Source organism: Chaetodon auriga, chromosome 15 (assembly GCF_051107435.1).
Source record: "Chaetodon auriga isolate fChaAug3 chromosome 15, fChaAug3.hap1, whole genome shotgun sequence".
NCBI lineage: Eukaryota > Metazoa > Chordata > Actinopteri > Chaetodontiformes > Chaetodontidae > Chaetodon > Chaetodon auriga.
Window position 1 is genome coordinate 13,280,035 of NC_135088.1, and position 22,571 is coordinate 13,302,605.

The 22,571-nt window shown below is 45.3% G+C and overlaps 1 protein-coding gene across 3 annotated transcripts; it reads right to left on the reverse strand.

The window, feature by feature from the left end:
* Positions 1-123: 123 nt before the first annotated feature.
* LOC143332665 (pecanex-like protein 3) lies at positions 124-22,571 on the reverse strand. Of its 3 annotated transcripts, none has more exons than XM_076750370.1 (36): positions 22,242-22,571; positions 20,699-21,186; positions 19,637-19,845; positions 19,422-19,527; positions 19,255-19,294; positions 18,960-19,055; positions 17,045-18,790; positions 14,667-14,796; positions 14,129-14,298; positions 13,498-13,555; positions 13,271-13,382; positions 12,929-13,086; positions 12,226-12,379; positions 11,952-11,984; positions 11,659-11,830; positions 11,459-11,569; positions 11,232-11,323; positions 11,013-11,122; positions 10,785-10,890; positions 10,606-10,698; positions 10,366-10,516; positions 9,651-9,795; positions 9,093-9,270; positions 8,680-8,788; positions 8,403-8,532; positions 8,235-8,293; positions 7,930-8,145; positions 6,798-7,051; positions 6,435-6,665; positions 6,123-6,226; positions 5,862-6,009; positions 5,529-5,759; positions 5,121-5,395; positions 4,816-4,985; positions 4,275-4,681; positions 124-3,272 (listed from the first exon to the last, which is right to left on the reverse strand). In XM_076750370.1, the coding sequence occupies exons 2-36, from the start codon at positions 20,849-20,851 to the stop codon at positions 3,120-3,122; spliced, it is 6,810 nt and encodes a 2,269-aa protein (XP_076606485.1). In that variant the 5' UTR covers positions 20,852-21,186; positions 22,242-22,571; the 3' UTR covers positions 124-3,119. The 3 variants fall into 3 exon arrangements, with proteins under 3 accessions (XP_076606485.1, XP_076606484.1, XP_076606483.1); XM_076750369.1 differs by having other exon boundaries at positions 9,093-9,267; positions 13,241-13,382; XM_076750368.1 differs by having other exon boundaries at positions 13,241-13,382.

The window sequence follows — 22,571 nt, forward strand, 5'->3', positions numbered from 1 at the left end:
GTTTCAAAATGAACAGAAATGAAGGCAAATTCTCCAGACTCCCTCGGAAAAAGCCAGCAGAGTAAAGAAAGGGAAAATGAAAACACTCACAGCTGCTGATTTGCAAACAAAGACACAAAAACCTTTAATTTAAATAGGAGAAAAAAAAAATCACATAAAAAACTGTACAGAACATTGAACATCGACTTAAAAGTTCTTAAATAAAAGACCCCTCTCCCAAAGTAACTAAAAAAAAAAAGAAAATGATAAACAAAGTGGGATGGTGTATGATACATTTTGTGCAAAAGAAGTATTAATTGATTCTTCCCAAACTGCACATTTCAACGTGAAGAGCCCCTCTCTCCACTCAGCTCTCCCCTCTGATGGGTAAACACAAGAGTCCCTCCCCTAAACCTCAACATAGTGTCCTAAATGCAAAAGAACCCAAAATCCAATAATAATAAAATAGATTTATATTTTAAATATATATTTATATACCAAACATGCTGTACATAATTTCAGAGATTAGGAAATCCCTTTTTTATTGACGCCCAGGTCTGTCCGTGAACTTGTGCTTTCCTCAACTCCCAGCAATGAAAACAAAACTCCTGTTGCTTTGGACAAGATGAATGAGGAAGAAAAGAAAAACAGAAAACAGCATCTGATCAGAAAAGTCTCTGTTTTTCCTGAGTCGAGGGAGTTACTGACGCGTTTCGAGGGATACCGACGCACTTCTCGCCCGCCGTAGCTTCTCCGCGGCCGACGCTGGAGGCCATCCGGGAGCCGCTGGAAAGATTTTTGAAAAAGGAAACGGCAACAACGAGAAAGGTTTGTAAGGTGTGTCCCTTGTTCAGATGCTGTTAGGAGCTGAAAGCAAGGGGGGGAAAAAAGTGATGAAACAAACATGTGGCTTAAACAGCATGCAGAGTGCAGAATGCGTTTTAACCCACGGAGAGGACAACACTGCAAAGGGGGCATCTTGTGTCCTGTCAGTGTGATCCCACTACTCGACCTGCCTCATAACTCTGAGACTTTTTTTTTTTTTTTTAATCCCCCTTTCAGTTTTCTCCCTTTGGCCAAAAAGTCTTCCCGCAGAAGAAGTCAATTTCTTTCCCGTTTTAGACCCTGAGAACGCTGGCCTGCTTTCAAGTTTCCTACAGGGGAACGCTGCTCCGGAGAGATAATTTGGTGAGAAAATTAGCACACCAGGCAGTCTTCTGCTACGACGATTAGGTTACTTCAGAGTCATTCAACCACCGCGGACGAGCGGGCAGGGAAAGGGGGGGAAAAAAAAAAAGCCACTGGACCTGCGAAAACGTTTGCGGCCGAATTTGTCCGAAATGCCAGCTTCCCTTTTTCGTGTTGCATGAGTTTCACAGTGGTGGAACAAAAAAAAGAGTGCAAGAGTGGGAAAGAAACCAACTTAAAGTGACTTCTCAGGAATACTTCCAGTTATGTTACACACTTAACAAAAAAAAAAAAAAAAAAAAAGACAGCCACTGGTGAGATGATACAAATGAAACAAATTGAGGGAGGGGTGGGGGGTGGGGTGGGGGCGGCGGCGGCGGTGGTGGTACAGTTGACAGAAGGCCGATTTCCAATTCGATACATCAGCACACCATATTGACAAGTCCCGTTAAAGATATCTGTAAGACAATATTAATCAAATAAATATTCCACCTTTGCTTTCAGTATTTATTCAACTTTATTTCCAACTAAAACGCTGGATTTAACTGTTGTAGGAACAGCAGTAGTAGTGGGTATATTAGTAGTAGCAGGAGATGCAGAAGCAGTAGTATAGTAACGGGAGGCGCCATACTGCAGGCGAAGAAAACAGAGCCCCCCCAACACGAAGCAGCCTGGGTCCCTGCTATTGAGAGTCATGAGCTGAGTGGATCTGATCAGAGAGGGCGTCAAAACAAACTCAGCGGCCCTTAAACACTGAGGAACTCGCGCTTCTTCAAGTAAAAACAACAGCGACAACAAAAAGAAAAACACCTTGAAGTTTCTGACACTCCCAGTTTGAAGGTTTGTGATCAACACAATTTTCACAGATTGATCCTGATCCACGGGCACCAGCTCTGTCCGAAGTCATCCCACAGCTCCGTGTTGCTAGTCAGATTCAGGACTGGCGTCCAGGCCTAAATAGACTGTAAACTAGTGGTAAAAGCACCACATGTTGGCTGGGATGGAAGGGACTTTTGTTTTGTTTTTTTTTTCCCTGAAACTTGCTCCAAGACAGAACTGTTGAGTGTTGATGTTGTCAGGCACCTCTGTAGGAAACAGGCCAGAGGACAAAGATGACAATTTTGGTGGGGATGTGTTGTTTTTTTCTTATTGAATATGTATAATGTGCAGGGAAGAAGAAGAAGACGTGGAGGCTCCTGAAACTGGCCAATATGTACTATTAAATATTGTTTGACACATGACTGTGGGCCCGGTGAGCGTGGTCAAGTGGGGAAAAACAAAACAAGGCTTATCATGGTTTCCACATATCCTTCACCTTCGCATACAGCAACATATTGTAAGATCTTTTTTTTTTCTTTTAATTGGTTATGAAAAAACAAAACACTGCTGCTGCAGGTGTCAAGTGAGAGAAAAAGTCCGAGGCGATGCTCTATTCTCCAGTATAGAAAAATAATCAATCCTCAAGCAAAATATCCCTTATAATTGCACTGGCCTTTCTGGCCTGTCACTACTGTTCCAACCAAAAGGTTGTCCATAGAGACACCGCGTGCCTTTGTCAGAAAAAAAGAGAAGAACGAGTATATCATCAGGCCTTGTGAGTCGTGATGAAAGCGGACTTTGGAATAAGCAGGTTGGCGGAAATCATTTTGTGATTTTAGCTCCACATGCTATCAGATGTTGAACTCCTTTGGCTGAGAAGGAGAGGGGTGATGTGTGTGTGTGTGTTTGTGTTTGTGTGTGTGTGTGTGTGTGTGTGTGTGACCAGATCCATCCAGTGCTGCAGTGGGCCGTTAGAGGAAGTCGCAGTTGCACTGAATTAGTTGAACGGGGGTTGATGGAATGAGTCCCGAAAGCTGGAATGAGTCTGACCTGGGCGGGCCGGGCCCGGTCCAGAGTCGACCGCGGTGTGCTTTCACTGCAGAGAATGTCACTCGGGGTCTCCCAGTGCAGACTCAGCGCAGGTGCTCAAGTAAAGGCAGCTCTGTGGTTTCCTCTCGGGGGGTGGGGGGGTCCCCTGCCGTCAGCAGGGTTGGATCCATCGTCTGGGTGGCTCCCAGAGGATCTTGTGTCAGACTGGCCTCTTGTAGGGGCACAGGAGGAGCAGGCTGTAAAAGATGAGACAGTTATGTATTTTTAAATGTTCATCCCAGAAAATCTGCACCGCCTTTGAAAACATGTCAGACCTCTGAAAACACCCAGGTTGATTTGTGTATTTATGCATCACCAGCACGTCTCTGCAGACTGAACAGGCAAAGAAAAGCTCCTTAATGTTGCTTCAAACAACAACAACACACTGGAGCAAGCAGCGATATCAGGGTCCAAACAAGCGCAAATCAAGTGAAGTGTAGTTCATGCAGGTACAGCGAGGGCTTGTTTACCCACTGAGCAATTCTGATCATAATTTAACAAAACATTGTTAAGTTGTGGCCCACTTCCTGTTTGTGTTCCTCTACAGTGAGAAAGTAACTATTCGCTCACAGCTCACACATTCATAATGTTAATGTCCAGCCCTTGTTCATATTTAAACATATTCAAAATTGTACTAATAAAACATAGCAAACGTAGCAGGGCTGCGACTAATGATTATTTTCATTACTGATTAATCTGACAATTACTTTCTCGATTACTTGATCTAAAAATGTCAGCCGACGGCATAAAATGCCCACCAGAGCCCATTTTACACTCTAAATATTCAAAATTGAGAAGTGGAGCCAGAAAATGAAGGCATTTTTTTCTTATTCAAAAAAGGCAGAGAGAGACTCAAAACGATAAACAGATTCTAAAGATGTTCTATAGATTGACTGATCGTTGCAGTGCTACATCACACAGACGCCTCTTTTTGCTGTGAAGTTGGATTCTCTTTGTTGGCCAAAAGCAGAGTTTTGACATAACAGAATGGGCTCTGAATAAATAAGCCAGACTATATTTGTTTCTTGATCAAAGGAGCTCAGGCTTGGGAATGAGCTGAGATTTACAGACCAAAACATCAGCTGAACTTGGATTGAAGACAGTGTGGAGGTACAGTTGTCCTCATAGTTGTGCTCTGGCCATGTTGGACATAACTCTTAGGTATGAGTGACCAGCGAACAGAGCATCAGCCTCCTCACCTGTGTGCGTATGGTCTGTACTGTTCCTCCTTCCCCCTCCACTGCAGCTGGTCCGTTAAAGCCCTTCCTGCCTGAAAAACTCCACTTGCCGAAGTGGCTCTCATAGTGTGGTCCTCCGCCCTGGCCGAGGCCAGCCCGCTGGCCCGCTCTGTGCCCCGAGTTCTCCAGGAGGCTCGCCGGGCAGAAGCGCTCTGGTCCTGGCAAAGGAGGTGGAGCAACAGAGCCGCTGAAGGAGAGCTGGGAGCTGGACAGCTGCTGGCCCAGGAGCCCCTGGATGGAGGATGTACGCTGCAGGGATGTGAGCAGTCCTGCCTCCATCCTGCCCTCTGATTGGCTGAGTAGAGCTAATGGGAGAGGTTGGGGGTGGTGAGGCCAGCTCTGGGTTGGACCTACGGGGTTGTCTGTGCCTGAAATGCAAGAAAAGACATTTGATTTTGTCATTTTTACTTGATCAAGGAAACATCTCAGTGTCAGACATCCTCGACCCTCAGAGCCTTGGCAGGAAGGACTGCAGGCGGAGGGAAGCGGTTTCACTTCTTACCCATGGAGGGCTGGACAGTGGTGATGTGTGGCTGGGGGAGGCTGGAGGCTGGTGTGCTCTGGGTGGTGTGAACGGCTGGGTTGGTGGAGATGGAGGTGGAGCCACCTCCACAGTCCGAGTCCTCAATGTTCCCTCCGCTGTTACAGCCGGCGCCACAGCCCTTCTGTAACCTGCAGAGACACAAAATAAAAATGAAGACGCTCAGATTGCGTGTGTGTGTGTGTGTGTGTGTGCGTGCGTGCGTGCGTGCGTGCGTGTGTGTGTGTGTGTGTGTGCATTTGCCGCATGAAGTTTAGATCACACACCTGTCCCAGCTGCTGATGAGCCAGGTGTAGATGTTGTGTGGGCTGACGGGTCCTCCCCACACAGACCTGAGCTGGCTGTGCCCCCCAGCGTACGAGGTGGTGAGGGGGGACACGTAGATGGGGTAGCCAATGGGCTGGTCGCATGACGAGTTAATCATATTCCTCAGGGCCTGTTTGGCGTTTTGAATGCTGCCGCGCTCTGGGTTGCGATTGCGCAGGAAAACCAGCTCCTGCTGCTGCCCCGCCCACAGCCCACGTACACACTCTCTGTTCACCTGCAGGGGGCAGCACAAAGGTGGACAGGCTTCAGATAAACAGCATATCTGGGTGTGGGCGTCAGTTACATGAACCGAATCAACTAATTAAACAAGCCAGCGACAACAGCAGGTGATAAAGAAGAGCAGTAACCTTGATGACTCTGAAGCTGAGGAACCTCTTGTTAAGCATGATGATCTTGTACTCGTCGCTGCCGTCGTCCATGATGTGGCGCAGTGCCAGCAGCGAAGGCATGTTTGCTAGAATAGCGCTGCGCCACACGGGGTCACCCTCATGAGATATCAACATCTTCTCCTCGTTGGCAGTGATGGCGTCATATAGCACCATTGGATCCTCGTACTCATCTGGAGATGTGAAGTGGTCCTGGACGGAAACGCAGATGGCAGATTCAGTTAAAAAAAACAACAAAAACATGTCATTATTTTAACCTCAGGGTTTGTTTTCTTCTTCTGTGAGAAATGCTACCTGATGCAATTTGAGGGACATCCGCACTCCCGGTGCCACGACTCGATTCAGCAGGTCCATATCTGCAAACACCCATTCGTCCCTGGGAGACGTGATGCGAAAGTCTCCCTTGAAGAGTGCATGGAGGCCATAGAGAAACGGCTCCAAGCTGTCAAACAGAAAAACAAGAATCAGTCTTGCATGTTGCTGGGACATATATGGGTAGAGACAGGTGGTAGCAGCCGCACTGAGAGACGCGGTGGCACGGCCTGGTGGTCTTACCTCGCAGACATGCTGTGAGAGGCTGTGCCCAGAGCTCTTCTCCCCAGAATGCACAGCCCAAAACAGAGGTTGACAAGTGGAGAGTCTCTTTCACAAGTCACCGGCTGCAACACAATACAGAAGTTAAGATGAAATGTTGCACTTTTTGTTCTACAGACAAACACAGATTGGACCTGGAGGAAGTTTTAGATATTGATTCAGATCTCTCAAGGTTAAAAATGGAAATAAAGAAAAATTGTTATTAAAGGCGTTTTTCTTATTTTGTACATAACCAAGTCTCATTTTTAGTGTAAATGTTGTGGTCGGTCTAACCGTTTGACGCCTGCTGTTGCAATACTGAATCCAGTCCAGGTAGACCATGCAGAAGGAGGAAGGGGTAATGCCGGAGGCCCTGTGGTCGTAGTCCTCATCGATGTTCAGGTTGAAGGTGGGGTCGCTGTCTACGTAGTTGGGCCCGAGACAAGGCCGCAGAGCCTCTTGAATCGTCTCATTGGTCAGCCACTCTTCCAGCTTAGAGGATCGACTCACATAGTAGATGATGCTCTGTTGGTGGGAACAAACGCGTGAACCAAATTATTCAACATCAAGATCACTTTAATACAGCAAGAGGACATGTAAACAGACACCTGCAGACCAAGTGCACACACACATGAACATCTTGGGTCTTTGGCTTACCTTGACGTAGTATGTGATGAGGATCTTACGGAGGTCGAATACTTGCAACATGGAGGCTGCGTTGTTGTCGCTGATGCTGTAGCCCTCTAACACGTACTTGGTGGCGGCCACCTCCCAGGCCAGCCAGCGCTGTCCGAAGGCAGCGTTGAATGACAACATGTGGGGGAGGTGTCCAGGTTCGCAGCAGCAGCAGCCCTCGTCCTCCTCCACCCCCTCGGTGATGGCCTCTACCTCCCTCTGCTGACAGTAGGTACCTGGACAGATGTGAAGCAGGAGAAGATCAGAGCAGCACAAGCAAAGAGCTGTCCTTGTCAAGCAAATTTACATTTAACATGAATTAAAAAACAGAATTTCACTGGACTAATTAAAAAGAAGGATAAACATTCTCTCTGGGTGAATGAAATGACCTAATTTTAGGATAGACTATAAACTTAGATCATACAGGTCTGCTTTATTAGCAAGTTTTAATCATTGCTCACAGCATGTCTCCTAACCCTGGTCTGACATTGCTAACTTGTGGAGACTAGCTTAGAGCTAACCGATACTGCTAGCTAACGTTACAGCTCAGCTGAGGAGGAGGCCATTAATGTTTACATCCCATGTGGCTGGTGTAGTTCATGATTTCTGGAAAGACACGCTGCTGTTGAGTTTTTCAAATCTATTTTTTGGCACTTTGGGCAACACAAGCTGAGTACCATCTAGTTCCATTATAACTGAGAGAAGACAAATCTCCTAGAACAATTTATATATGGATAAATAGCAGAAAGAGGAAAAACATGTATTTTTGATTTTAGGATGAACTTAATATAAACCTGAAACAATGAAACTGATGTTTTATTCAGAAGAATAAAAATATACTATAAGAGCTGGCACAAAAAGTAAAATCACATCAAAATAAATAAATACGGGTACAGATGAGCAGAGCCATTCAAAAAAGGAGGATGTGAACTGCAACTTTCTTCAAGAATAGAACTGACTGAGCTATAACAGCTTGATCTCTATAAATAAAAATGAATCCATGAGACCACCTGACTGATACCCAAGTGATACGATCAAACCAGCAGCAACTAAAACTGAGCTCAATCTACAAGCTACAAACACTGCCAGCCTCCATCGCCGCCCAGCCGCTGACCTCTGAACTCCAGACCCCTCAGCTGGAAGGTGACCAGGCCGTTGCCGATCTCGATGATGTGCACCAGGGCGTTGAGGTAGTCCGAGGCGAGGATGAAGCAGTCGCCTGTGGTGTAGTTGCCCCAGCGGCCGAGCAGCAGGTCTCCACACAGGCTGTGCTGCAGTGAGCGCGTCAGGTGCTCGTAGAAGATCGAGTTCAGATTGTTGTCATCAGCACCTGTAAGAAAAGACCATCACCATAGCAACAGAGCAAAAATAAGACGAGCCAGAGAGATAATTAGATGGTGAGGGACTGTTGTGGCGTACCTGGGTTGCGGTCTAACTGAGTGGCAAGTCTGGTGTTGGAATGATCGACTCGCTTGGTGCTGCAAACATGACAAACTCGCATCAGAACTGGATGGAAATGCATCAGATTTGGACTGTGTACAGATGTGAAAATACATCCATAGAGATGTTTTTTTTCCAAACACATACTTGTAGTCTCGCTCCCAGAATTTTACAGGTCTGGTGTACGAGGTGACAAACACAGCACTGCCTAGGACAGGATTGAGAGGTGTGGAGAAGATGGCAGAAAAGATGGCCTGGACAAAAAGAACAGCAGAGTCTGAAGAAACGGGAGTTAAGGATATGTCATGAAGAAAAAACAGAAACGATGGAAGGTCACTCGTAATATACAGAGCCCTGGTAGCTTATTCTGGAAATGCATAACACAATAACAGCAACATCTCTACAATAATGCACTGAAGGATACGGGGCACGGCAAAGGGCTGGGCGAAGGCGTGGAAGGCTGAGCCCCAAGTGATCTGCCAGGGGGCGATGTAGGTCAGCACAAAGCGCAGTTTGTACAGCAGGTCCCACATCTGAGGAGGGCGAGTGCATTAAAAACACACATCACGTGTATTCACATGACTGCACAGACACTAGACCTTTGACTCAACAGATTAAAGAGTAACTTAAAACCACCTGATTAACTGCTCACTGTGCTGCAGTGATGCACAGGTATACTTCATGAGCGCATGACATCGCTGTTGGGTGTGGTTACAGGTGCAACAGAGCAAACATCTGACCACACCCAGCATCAACCAGAGGGCAAATTCAGCTTTTCAAGCTGGAGTCATAATATTCCTGATCAAAATTCGGAGATGACAGGGTGTGCGTCCTAACCTTGCTGAACAGGATGGACATGAAGTAGTAGTCGATTAGGAAGGTCTCCGAGAAGTGTGGATAGTCGAAGTGGAAGAAGAGCGTGGTGAAGCACAGCGTGACGTACTGCTGGGACGGGGCACAGAAGGACGACCGCAGCAACTTCATGCCTGCTACTGAGATGAAGAGAGCTCGGCTGCTGGACGGGAAGGAGACAGAGAGGAAATCACTGACACACGAGGGATGACATGACATCTCCAAACCCAAATGCAAGCGGCTGCCTGCGTGTACTACAGCTTAACTGCAAATGTCTTCACATTTACATAGACTACCATACTGACTGGCTGGTCTACAAAAACAAGGGAAACAACTGAGAGAGTAAATATCATGTATCTCGTGCTTCCAAGCCACAGCCTGCAGTAAGTAATACACCTGGGGCTGGTAGAGCATGTCTATTAATTTTATGTCCAATGGTTCCAACACACACAGCCAACAGCACACATCCCTGGGGACAGAGATGGAGAGCAGAAGAATATGTGGATGTGAAACAGTTTGGAGACAGAATGAGGAAAGCCTTACTAGATGTCCAGCTCTTTGTGGTTCTGGCCCACAGTTCGAGCTTCAGTCGTGAGGGAGTTAAGCACCACAGCCGGGTAGATGAAATACTTCTCCACGCACTGAAGCCACGCATACAGCTTCTCAAACCACATCAACTGAGCAGCATCTGGGGCAAATAGAGAGCAAAACAATTTTACATGCTTGTGGTGGAGATCCACGATCCGAACTGGCTTTTACCCTCATGTTGCCCCTAAAGCTCTTCACGGCTGTGAAATAAATACGGCAGAAAATGATTCTAACTGAAAAAGATAAACATCTTTTGCTAGGGCCGGTACCTCTGACATGCCTAACTGTTACCAAACACTGGAGATGGAACTGCTCGAGAAGACACATGACATCTGGAGGGAAGATGTACAGCAGGAGGATGCACCATCATGTTAATTAGACAAAAACGGCTTGAAATAAAATTGCTGTAGTTCTTTTCATTTTAATACAGCTACCTGGGTAGAAGTGTTGATTTATGGAGACTACCAGTGATACTTGAAATATGAAGCTGTGTAACGGTGTAAAATAATTAGTTTGTTGCTGTTGCACTCTGTTCAGAGATATTCCCATTTTTCATTAACCCCATGCAGCTTTTCTGCATTGGTGGTTTTCTTGTTATAATTTCAGAGATACCTTGGCACACATGTTTCTCTGCATGTGAATGAAGATAAAAGAGCAATCGCACACTCACCTCGGACCTCAAACTGGCTGTACTCTCTGGAGCGGAGCACAGGGTGAGCCAGGCAGAACCATGGCAGCTGTTTCCGGAGCTGAGGCAGGAGATAGTGTGTAATGAAGCCTACAACTCCGGCCAGGATGTACAAGACAAAGCTAAGAGCAGGCTGTGGATCAGGAAAAAACAAGGGAAATTAGCATGAAAAATCTCACAAAAATTCTCTGAGAAAGGATCATAAACCCTGTTCCAACTAACTTGAAGGGCGATGAAAACTGTGCTGGCACTGATGGCGAAGGTAATCACAGCCATGAGGGGACACATGACGAGGTCTGAATGAAGAATCTCTTTCTACAAAGAGACAGCGAGTTACATTTACAGACACAGTGAAATCAAATAAGTGCAGTCTGTGCAGGTAAGAGAGCCGTGATCCTTACCACAGAGTTACGCAGCTTCTCTGGAAGAGGGTCCTTGATCTCCACAGGGGGCTCTTCTGGGGTTCGGTTCTCCAACTCTGGGAATAATTTCGACCGGACCAGTGACCTGATGTAAGTGGAGAAACAAAAAGTTGAGGTGTACTATCAATATCAATACGGGGTGCATTCAGGCACACTCCTGTGTGCAGGTCACTCGTGTTTTGTAAATGTAAAACACAAAATACTGACCACAGGATTGTGGGATCGCTGCTTTGGCGGCTGAGGTGGTAGGATAAGGCCAGGAGTAGGCCACAAAACACAGAGAAAAGTACTGGCACATGGGCATCCCCCCACGGTGCCTAATGTTCATAAACAAAACAAAAACAACAACATAATGTCAAATTAAGGGCTGTCCACATTGATTCTGATCAGAAATACACTTTCAAGTGGAGTGTCTGTTCTACTTACATTGATCGCACCCAGGCAAAATCCATACAGCAGAGCAGCCACCAAGATGCTGCGTATGAGGCTGAACAGAGACGAGAGAGGGCTGGTAGTGGCTAAGGAACGAGGGAACAAGAGAGATCAGGATGAACCTAAATGCAAATGATCATATGCACTTTCTAAAGTAACACTTTTCCAATTTCCTGACAGAGTGTCAGATCATCATCCCGTCTGTGTAGACATGTTCTTACCAGTCCCACCAAAAATGTGCATGTCAATCTGCTCCAGCAGACACATCACAAAAGTGTTGACCTGAGGTAGCAACCCAAACAGGAAAATGACCGGGAAACACAAGGCAAACACTGTGGGAAGAAAAAGGAAATTCAACATCCAACATCAAATACAGACACTGCTGAAGTGTTGTGGTGACCTGGACACCTTAAGAACTGACCAATGAGCATATCCCTGACACAGAGCAGGAAGTGTGCAGAGAAGAAGGTGACACCATAAAGGGAGAAGGGTTGCAGGTTGCCAGAGCGCCCAGATAGGTCAAAGATCCAGATCATCACACAGCACAAGCAGAAGTAGACCGGCCGACTGTACACTATGATCCAGTTATGGCCCTGTTGAACAACAGACAAAAAGACCGGCCACAATTACATGACAATAACAAGCTGATATGCATAGCTTTAGCATCAGCTTTGAGAACATTTTAGCATATAAAAAGGTAAAACCGGTACTCACATGCATGGGAGAAGCTGCATCTGGCTGTACGCTCTAAAACAAAGAGGCAGGAGATTAAATTTTCATAGGTTTCACATACATTTTGCATTACAAAACGCTCATATCGTACTGTATATTCTATACATTATGAAAACAATGGGGGTTCAGTGTGTTGATGGAGCCGTTCAGTGTAAACATAGAAGCTGTATGCTTTGGTTGTGCAGGAAGGGTGATTAAAACGTGCAGTAAGAGCAGTAAAATCATACAGCTGAGATGAAATCCAGAGGTAACGTACCTTCAGTAAAGAGTACTGGCAGCTAGCAATGACCAGGCAGAACTGGAAGACCCAGATGTCCCTGAAAAAGCCCTGGAGCAGCAGCAGGAACCCCAAGAAGGCCACCAGACTGGCCAGCACCACAGCAAACACGTTCTCTCCCACACGGCGGTTTCTGTCAACAAAAGGCAGAGAAATTGGTATTTGGGCAACTTCGTGATAAAAGAACACATCATTTGATGAAGATAATTTATCTGACATGATATCAGCTGGACATGTAACATTTTTCAACACACCTGCGATGTGACTATTGCACACGTGCACATGTAGTCTGGATTTTGTTGCCAGAGAACACAGTTTCACTTTACTTTACTTTACTTGACTCAAATCAGGGTGGAAAACTAGCACAAGCCAACAAGCGAAATGCTGGTAAAACATGAAAGTGGCTGATAGTCTTCAGACAGGAAATATTGATTTATTATTGAGTGGCTGGCTGGCTGGCTGGCTGGCGAATCTGAACATTTACAGTATCTGTAAGTGGCTGGTAGATGTTCACATTTTAAAAAGTTCACTTCCCACCATGGCTCAAATGCACTGACATGCATTATTCATTAAATATTAGTCAATAGCAGGGACCACAGAGTACAGAATGCTTTGCTTTGTTCTGGAGGAACAAGAGGCCAAACAGAGTATTATCTCTCCTCCACTCCACAGTTTGATTTACCTGTCCAACAGGGCCAGAAGAGCCAATCGATCATATCGAACTCTCAGCCACTTCCCGGGCAGCACCCAAAAGCGATAGTACTGTTTGGGTTTGGCTTTCTCTTCAATCATCAGAGTGTTTTCCTGGGACTCTTGTAGAGACTCGTGATCCAGATCAAACTACAGACGAGGTGAGAGACGGTTGATGAATTCAGAAAGAGAAACAACAAGGCCAATCTGTGATAGTTTCCTCTGAGGCAGACAGAGTCCGGGCTTATTTTCATGACTTTCTTCCTGAAATTATCTGCAATATCAAACATCAAAGACTGCTAACCTCAGGCATTTCCAGAGGCACCCTGCGCACCTGCATGCCCTGTAAAACCACAGGTCTGGGCTGGAGCATGGACAGGACTGGTGCCCCTTCCTGGACCTCAGTGGAGGTGAAGCTTGAGGACTGGGACTGTCTCTCCCTCTCCCTGCAAGCGTGACATTTTATGGCATTAATTGTATTTTTCATGGCTTTCCAACAGCTAATTAAACCTCATAGGCATGAAAAAAAAAGAACCTGGTGATAAAAACTTAATAACTTACTGAACTGGATCCTCATAACCGCCTCCAGCAGGTCCAAATGTGTAGGACCTCTTCACTCCTGTTTCACAACAGAAAGAAAACTGAGATTGATACTTTCCACGGGAATAATCGTAGAATGCACAGATGATACATTTGTGTGTTTGGTTTGCCCACATTTTCAGAGCAACCTACAAACATAGGTGGAAAAGACAAGGAGAATGTTAATTAGAAGTGGGAAAAGATCGCTACTCATCTCAGGTCTGTCTGAGAAAAGCTGGGACAGTTAGCCTAGCTTAGCATTAAGACTGAAAACGGGTGAAATGTTAGCCTGGCTCTGTCCAAAGGAGTCTCCACTGGCTGCCTGGCAACCTCATGGTGACAGCAAGTTTCCAGGAAGTGGTTGTGCCCAGACAAGAAATAGTTTGGTACACAACTCTCCATAAAGCCTCAACTTGTCTTTTTACACTTCAGTTTCTACACTACTCTTTGGACAGAGCTAGCTTGTCTCCCCTGTGTCCACTCTTTAAGCTAAGCTATCTGTCTGTGGCTTTATATTTTAAAGGACAGACAAGAGAGAAGTATCAATCTTCTCATTTAACTTTCAACATGAAAGCCAATGAGCCCATTTCCTAAAACGTTGAACTACACTCACCGCTCTCGTCATAGAAATAGTGCACCGCCCCCTCTGATGTGTCGTCAAAGGTGGAGGCCTCATGGATGCCGCTGCGGGGCAGTAGGAGTGAGGAGGCAAACTGTAAGGCTGAGGGAAGTGTGCGGGTCCGCGAGTGAGAGGATGTTCGAGCCCGCTGGAGGTCCTGAAGGCTACGGGAACAAAAACACAGAGAACGTGTAGAATAACATTGTCTAGCACTGGCTTTAAAATGCCTCTTTAGCAGCGTGAAGCCTAAACTCCATCTGTCCAGATGCTGAGGCTGGCAAGTTCCCTGAGTGATAGTTTCAATTAATTAATGTTTCATTATTCATTTCACCAAGACCTGCGGAGAATAATAATTTTACGAGAAACCCCCAGACATATTTTGCCTAAAACACAGAGGCAATTTTAATCAGGATTATTATTTCTTAGGGCTTTAATACTGTATAACTGTTGACAACTCCAACTACTGCAGACTTGGTAGAGGTTGGGGCAAATAAAGCTGAGACAAGGCATCTACTCTACTTAGTCGGCTAACCTGGGAGGGGATCCCATGGTGGACGGGGGCGGTGTAGGGTTGCTCCCAGCATTGTGTCTCCTGCGGATGGCCTGGGTCCTCTTAACACTGCTGACTGAGTCGTGTTTGCCCCCATCCTCTGGAGCCATGGCTGGAGAAGGGTTATCAGTTACATCAATGGGTTATATTACAGTGTCAATATACACGGTACAAGGCACCATCCGCATCAAAAACGGACACCAATATCTAACACTGGTTTTTTGTTTTTTTTTTTTGCCATTGTAATGTATGCATGTAGAAAACAGTTATGCAAACAAAGCATCCTGATCTGAATAAAGCTTAATTTATGAATCAAAAACTGTTTCCATGTTCAGATGAAGAATATAGCTTAATCACACCTCGGTGCTGATGGCCCACTGTGGTGTAAAAGAATAAGCCAAATGAATGATTACCCTAAATAATTAGAGGCTAAAGCACATTAACAAAAGATTTGAATTCACAGGAAACTGTTTAGTGGCGGCGGTGCTCCAAGCTTAATAATATTTTTCTTTGAAGCGTATTCATTTCCTCTGAAGTACACTGCAGGAAACACCGACATGAATATATGCACTTCTGTTCACACAGTTTAAGAAAAGCCTAGTTTTTGTTAAAGAATCATTGATGTGTCTAATGATTTCTATTGATTTCATTGAAGATTGATTTACTAAAAATTTCATTAATTAATTCATACTTGCATGCCAAGTGCATTTTGATTCTGATTTTGATCCATTATTGCCTTCAGTGTCAAAAAAAACAAAACAAAACCTGATTTTGATTTTACTTTTATGGAAACAACAGTGTTGCTCACTTACTGAATGTGGAAGAAATGTAAGCTCTCAGGATAAATTTTGAGAAGCACTTCATGCAACACAGGTATTTATCTGTTGTAAATGAATCATCAAGAATCAAAACGAAACAAATCGATTCTGGATTTGAGAGCCAATACCGAATCCAGCCCCACTCTAGTGTTTGCAGTTGTGGTTGTCAAAGCTGTGAACTCATTATTCCACTATTAAGAAAAGCAAAGATAGCTGTTCCTATGATAATGAATGCAGTAATCAACAAACTGTGATATGTTTTCTGTCTGGTAAACAAGCTGACATGTTTTGGGATTATTGCTTATTTTAGCAGCAACACCTCAAACTCTTGAAGCACATACTGAGACATAATTGGACAGGCACTGCTCACAAGAGGTCATGAACCGCGACTTCCTTCAAGATGCTTTCTTTGGATCACTTTATGGGGGTACAATGATGCGTGTGTTGCAATGATATCAAGTGCACAGGTGCCCTAGGCAATGCAAGCTCGTAGAGATACAGCATGATGGTGAGGTTAAAGGGGAGGTTGAAGACAAAAAGTGACCTGTGCTGCAATGGGGGCATTGCAACCCCTTAGCTCCTGTCTCCAGGACAGTTGTGAGGCCAAGACAATAGAGAAACACCAGTGATTCTCTGTTTCAACACAGCAAAGCTGACTGCCCAGTACCAGTGTTCAGCAATGCAACACCTTAGATCTGCCAAAGACAACACACCTCTGAAGGCTGTCACCATTTCAACTTCCCTGTTTACACAGTGAGGCATTAATGCAGCTTCTGGCCAATAACAACAGGGCTGTTTGTAATAAAAAGATGTTTGGTCTTTCTGGCATCTTGCATTAAATTGACTGGCAATGACCAAAATCTCCAGGCCACTGCAGCTGTCTCTTCCACTCCAGACTAAAAAAAGCAACTCCTGTAAAGCGTGCACATCCTGATGTCACAGGAAATGTCTCTGTTGACAACACATCACAAAAATGTGAAAAATATTGAAGTGGCTAGGCAGCTCTGTTTTCTCATCTTAAAATCTGCTTCCCATTTCTTTCATGGTTTGTAAACTACGAGAATGAGTCACAAATATTGAAGCTGGCACTGATTTAAGGTCATTCAATGAAATGTTTACTTTCACATTCATGACTCAGATTAGCCTTAAAAAGGATCATGATGCTAATCACACTCTTTACAACTAAATCTGTTCAGAGTCAAGGTCTGTTAGACTGCAAATTTCATACATGATTACTGTTTACCTTCAGCAAATTAAATTACCTTCAGCAAATTTAACCACATTTTGTCTGCAATAATGATGATATTCTACATGGTTCTGAAGGGCTTCACTATAGGCTCAAGTGGCTACAGTCAACCCTTTTTGGCTACTCATAATATGGCAAAAGACTACTGAAGTATGGGACTTTTTTTGGTATTAACTTGTTGAAGACAAACTAAAATACCTGGTAATATTCTATTATGGTCAATAAATGATTTACAGTCCTATCGATATTTTGGACACACATTCTGGACACCAATTATAAAGGGTACACCAACTCACCTCCTCCCACAGCTCCCTCTTCAACCAGCTCTTCTGCCCTCCAGCCCATCTGGTTGCCAGTCCAAGAACCTCCGAGAGAATCCAGCCGATGATGATGAGTTCCGGGGAAGCCATCAGTGTGGATAGTGCGGGCTTCCAGATCAGACTTGGAGATGGTCAGAGTTCGAGGTGCAGGGGTGGAGGTGGAGGGCATTGTGAGCAGAGTAGATGGCAGAGCTGCTGTGTTGCTCTGGCCTCCACCTGCCCCATCCATACTTAGCACTCTTGCATGGGTTTTTGCACTTGCTGTGCTAGAAGAGCGCTGAGCAGCACGAGAATGTGAGGGGCCAGCAGTTTCAGGTAAATCCCCTTCCCTTGGAGTGGGCAGTTGAGCAGCAGGGGGGAGCGGGGATGTAATGCCAGTGTTAGCGAGGTCCGGGGAGTAGCAGGAGGTAGAGGAACTCGAGTCATCGTCATCGTCATCATCGTCTGAGCTGTATCGGCGCTGAGAGCCCAGACTAGAACCAGCGCTCATGTCGCTGCCATCGTCCTCGTCACTGGAATCCTCAAACAAACTTTCACTGTAAGCCTTGGCGCCCAGTCGGTTGCGCACTGGGATGTAATCTCTGTGTTGCCTATGATTGTGATGACGCCTGTAAGAGCCACAGTCAAAACTACTGCTTCCTGCTCCAGCTCGCCGTCGTGGAGCTTTCCTTCGGCCTGGTCTGTGCCCCACACTACTGCCACTGGCCCGCAGCAGCTTTAAGTCTTTAGGGCGCACGACCTGCTGGGCTTGCAGGGCATGCTGGTCAGGCAGTAAAAAGGGGGTAGAGGATATGGGCAAAGCAGGCTCAGAACACACCAGACCCAGGGCCAGCCCTGAGGGCACTGAATTGGCCTGCCGAGGTGGGGGTAAAGGAGGAACTTGGACATTTCTGTCTATATCACAAGCCTCTGAGTGGCCACTGCTTGAAGGGGAAGAGTTCTGGAGAGGAGGGGGCTGTGCAATATCACAGAGTACAGGGGGCAAATCCTCTCCTTCAACAAGTGTCCTGTCTAGCCCCTGGCTGAGGGAGAATTCTTTGGAAGGGGAGCGCAACAGCACGCTGTCTGACAGGTTGTCAGTGTCGCTGCCATCCTGACCTGCTGGATCGTCTGAGGGCCCAGGGACGTTAGAGCCCATCGCTGGTGCTGAGGCAGAAGCCTGTCCATCTGCAGGCCGTGGCTGGCTGAACGAAGGACTTTCCAGCTGAGTGGAGTCAGTTTTTTCACTGCGGTAACTGCTGACAGTGCTTAGTGTCTCGCGGTCTGTGGTAGCTCCACCTGCACTGAAACAGCTGTCCGTGGATCCAGCAGCTAGTGCTACCCCACTGCGGCTGCCTGGGTGCTCAGTCCCAGGTGCAAACGCCACAGGGTCAAGGCCCAAACCCAAGAGATTTTCACTCAGCTCCTCACTCAAGCTGCTCTTTATAAGGGGGCTAAGGGGTGTATCCCCCAGGCTCCCGGATTCAGCAGAGGGACCAAGGGGAGAATAAGCCCCCAATCCATTGTCCTCGGGACTGTGTTGAGACAGTTGTTCTGGCAACTCCTCCACTTCCGGCAACTGTTCTTTGTCGCCTCCATCCTCTTGACTGGATGGCGAGGGGGGTATAGACAAGCAGTCTCCAGGTTCCCCAAATCCGGCTGACACTCCAGATATTCCCATAAGACCAGGGAAATCCCCTCCCAGAGCAGCAGCAATGCAGGACTGGACCACACTGGGAGCCCCTGTGCAGAAAGGAAGACCAAAATCAGACTGAAATGCACTTAAACACAGAGATTTTGAATTATGCTTCTCATGAGCCTGACCTGAGCCTGACCTGTTTCCATATAGGCAGGCTTAGGTGTTCAGTGTGTATTGTGCTCATTTCTGGTCATGGAATAGTAGCAGACTTACTAATGGTGTCCTGGGAACTCTGGCGTAGGATCTCACGGTGAGCTGACGTAACAATCACATTATTGCTTCCTTGTTCTCGCATTAGCTCTTTGATATCTGAAGTAAAGGGAAAGATGTCACTAAAAAAGCAGTGCAAAACAGTGCATATTTAAATACGGGCTAACATTATATATCATCATATACACCATCTTTTAAAATAAAAACCTGTCAATGCTGGTACGCAGAATGAAAACAAAAGAAGAAGAAGAAGAAGAAGAAGAAGAAGAAGAAGGAAACAACGAATTTGGATACACACCCTTAGTGGCCCCTGTGTCCTCCAGCTGGGGCAAGAACTCCTGAAGAATAAGGATAATTTAAAAATAAATTAACACACAAGGTCAACCTATATCAATAAATACATACTCTACATATATGCACATATTACCAATGAAGCATGGTACTAGAAAACATGGCAATCCTCACCGACACCTGGTTCAATCCAAACAGCGAATGCTGAGAGCTACAGCGCACTGGGGGTGTTGAGTTGACCTTCCGAAACACAGTCATTTCTACACCAACATGACTATCCCTGTGAGGAAGTTACACATAGAAAAAATTAAAAAATAATGGTTTCAGCATTTCACAGCATTGCAAATTTTTAACCTTTCTCCAGAATCTGTCAGAAAACAACTTCTTACCTGCGCTGATTCCCATCATGGGCACCTGACCCTTCATCTCCTTCATCTGTCTTTACTCCTTCAGCTGTGAGTGAGGCCTGCTTCTTCTCGACAATCTCCCCGAGGTCGAACATAGCATGAAGCCGGTAGTTCACCACCTTAATGGCTGTGAAAAAGACGGCCACCACAGCAGAGTACACGCCTGCTACCACCAAGCTGGGAGGAAGAGCCTGCGAGGGAGTGATAAGACAATGACAGCAACTGAGACTAAATATGAAAATGAGACAATGTAGTCCACTGCAAGGAATGAGTATCAGGAATTATTTGATACTGGCTGGCTGGCAAAATGATAAAAAAAATGAAAAAAAAACACATCAAACTAAACACAGCGCTCTGTACTTATTGTAATGAAAGCAAATTCCCACTGTTTGTCTCAAAGAGGAAGCATGTAGACAGCTGTAATACAAGAGAATTTCTTACCAAAGACAGTAGAAATGAAGTGTTCACTGCACTCAAACATTAGAGAAGGCACCAACACCATTTAAAAGGTTGTTTTAGATTTAGTTTTTTTAAAAACAAATTAGCCACAATACAGCAGCAAATATGCAACACAATGCAATAAACAAATCCATAATTTCCCTATATTGTTTAAGACATTCATGTAAAATTGAACTAGGAGGCAAACGTGGAAGTTATTACCCACACTGCCAGTTGTGAATGGATTGTGCAGACTTCCTGGTCCAAATATAACCTCCCTCCCTTACTGCTGCTTTGCATGCACACCATATCAAGACTGTTAACAGTTTCCCTTTAAATACCACCTCATTTTGTGAAAGCTGCAGTATTGGAGCAGGTCTTTCATTTTGTACAGTCTCTCAAACAGTCTGCATTGTTAAACAACTAACTATGAAGAAATGCTGTGGTTTCTCCTAATGTGTCAACCATCTATTGTGTAAATATCTTGTGCAGCTCTCATGTCTGGCAAACAGAGGATATTTGGCTAGATAACATTTGCCTGAATTTAGTAGTTCCTTCATTTGTCTGGATATAGTGGCAGTCAACCTGTCACAAAAATGTGCTTACCATGTATAGCAGAAAGGGGAAGGCCAGGAGGAATATCCAAAGGTAGAGGTGGAAGCAGTTGGAAAACGTGCTCTGATGGGGGTCCACATACCAGCCTCCTGTGAGTGAAGCCCACACACCCTGCCGCAGTATCTGAAGAGCCTGGGAACCCATCTCCACCTTCAGGCTCAACCAAAAGCTGAAATGCTTCGTCCAAGACTGTAGCTCAAGAAACTGTGCAGCAGTTCGAGCCACAGTATCTTGTGTCTATGATGGCACTTCCATTGGGGATGGCAGGTTAACCAAGACTGTTTCATCAAGGACAATAGTTCTGTGTCTTGGATATGCACACTTCAGTTGAGGTCAAGAGTCCTTGCATATTCTTGTGCCAGTATGTGCTCTCTCCCTGCACCGCCGTTGCCACACTCTAGCCTAATCCTTGTCGGGTAATCAGGAGAGTGACTTTTTGGCACATTGGTAACCCACTGAATGTATGAAAAAACATTCATCTGTAAGAAAGATCAAAACTGGTTTGTTTTCTTAAACGAAACTGCATTTAAACATTACATTCAGTGGGGGGGAAATTAATGCTAGGCAAATGTCTATTCATGGATTTACACTGAAAATCACAAAATAAGCACAGATGTTGTGATGGAAGTCTGTCAGCTGTCCACATGCACCAGTCAGTTCTGAAGCACCTTAAGACATATTTCTAGCTTGCTTTACTTAACTTCCTTAAATTCCACATGATGATCATGAAACTACATAGTTTCCTCTTGATTTCAAGTAGATGATGATTAAATTGAGCAAAAGATCACAAGGTGAAGGGGACCACATTAGATTACAGTAATAATAATTTCATCAGCTACTACGGTGCAGTTGTAGCATATTTATAACAGCTCATTAAAAACAAAGGTGTGAATGACTTAAGGTGACACTGGCACGCAGCACAACGATTAAAATTAGTGTAACGTTTGTCAGCAAATGTTTCCTAACCAAACCAAAGCAACAAGGAAGCTACTTAACGAAGCTGATTTATTTTTTCGATTTCAGACAGGATGACAGAGCTTAAAACTCTCCGTTTTCATGTCCAGGCCAATGCTGTGCCAGCTAGATTAAGTTTTCTGATTGACATTAGCAAGCTAACAGACAATTTAGCCTAGCTTACGAATATCTCTGTACATTTCTGATCGGTAAAATTCGACCTGTTCAATCACCACTGCCTTCAATCACCTCGGTGAATATGAAAACATAATCGATAGCAGCAGTACACTACTGCAAACAAGCTGACAAACGTTAGCTGTAAACATCATTAGATTGCTTGACGCTAGTTACCGGCTAATGCTAGGCCGCATATATCAGCATTTCAACCTGGATAATGTCCCTATCGTTAACTGGGTAAATGTAACGCCAGCCTATAACAACAACTTAGCTTCACCGCTAATCGCTATGTGAGTGTAAGTTGTCCGTCATCGGCTAATGTTAGCTTAGGTTAGCTCGACAGATTTGATAATTGTGCTCACAGTGAAATGTTTTCCACATTTGGGATCCCAGCATAGCTTACACTTAGCATTAGCTGTCCAGCTTGCCTCATATCCTTCTTCCGCATCCAGTCCTTGCAAAATCTCAGAGCTTTCCCTCTCTGGATGCTAGCAAGCAAGGCAGTCGCCAGGGTCCAAAAACTGTAGCTTCACTTTTTGTTGGCGTTGGCTAACTTATCATTGTTCTCTGAAAGTCCCTCATCCTCTTTGGCATTAAAGGTACACAGACATGCAGCGGGAACGGAGGTCCTCTCTCATGATGAACGGCAGCTGTTTCTTGGCATTAACGGTGCCTATCTTAAAATGTTTCAACAAGCTAGCTAACTGCATAGCTAGCGCTAGCTAACAACTAG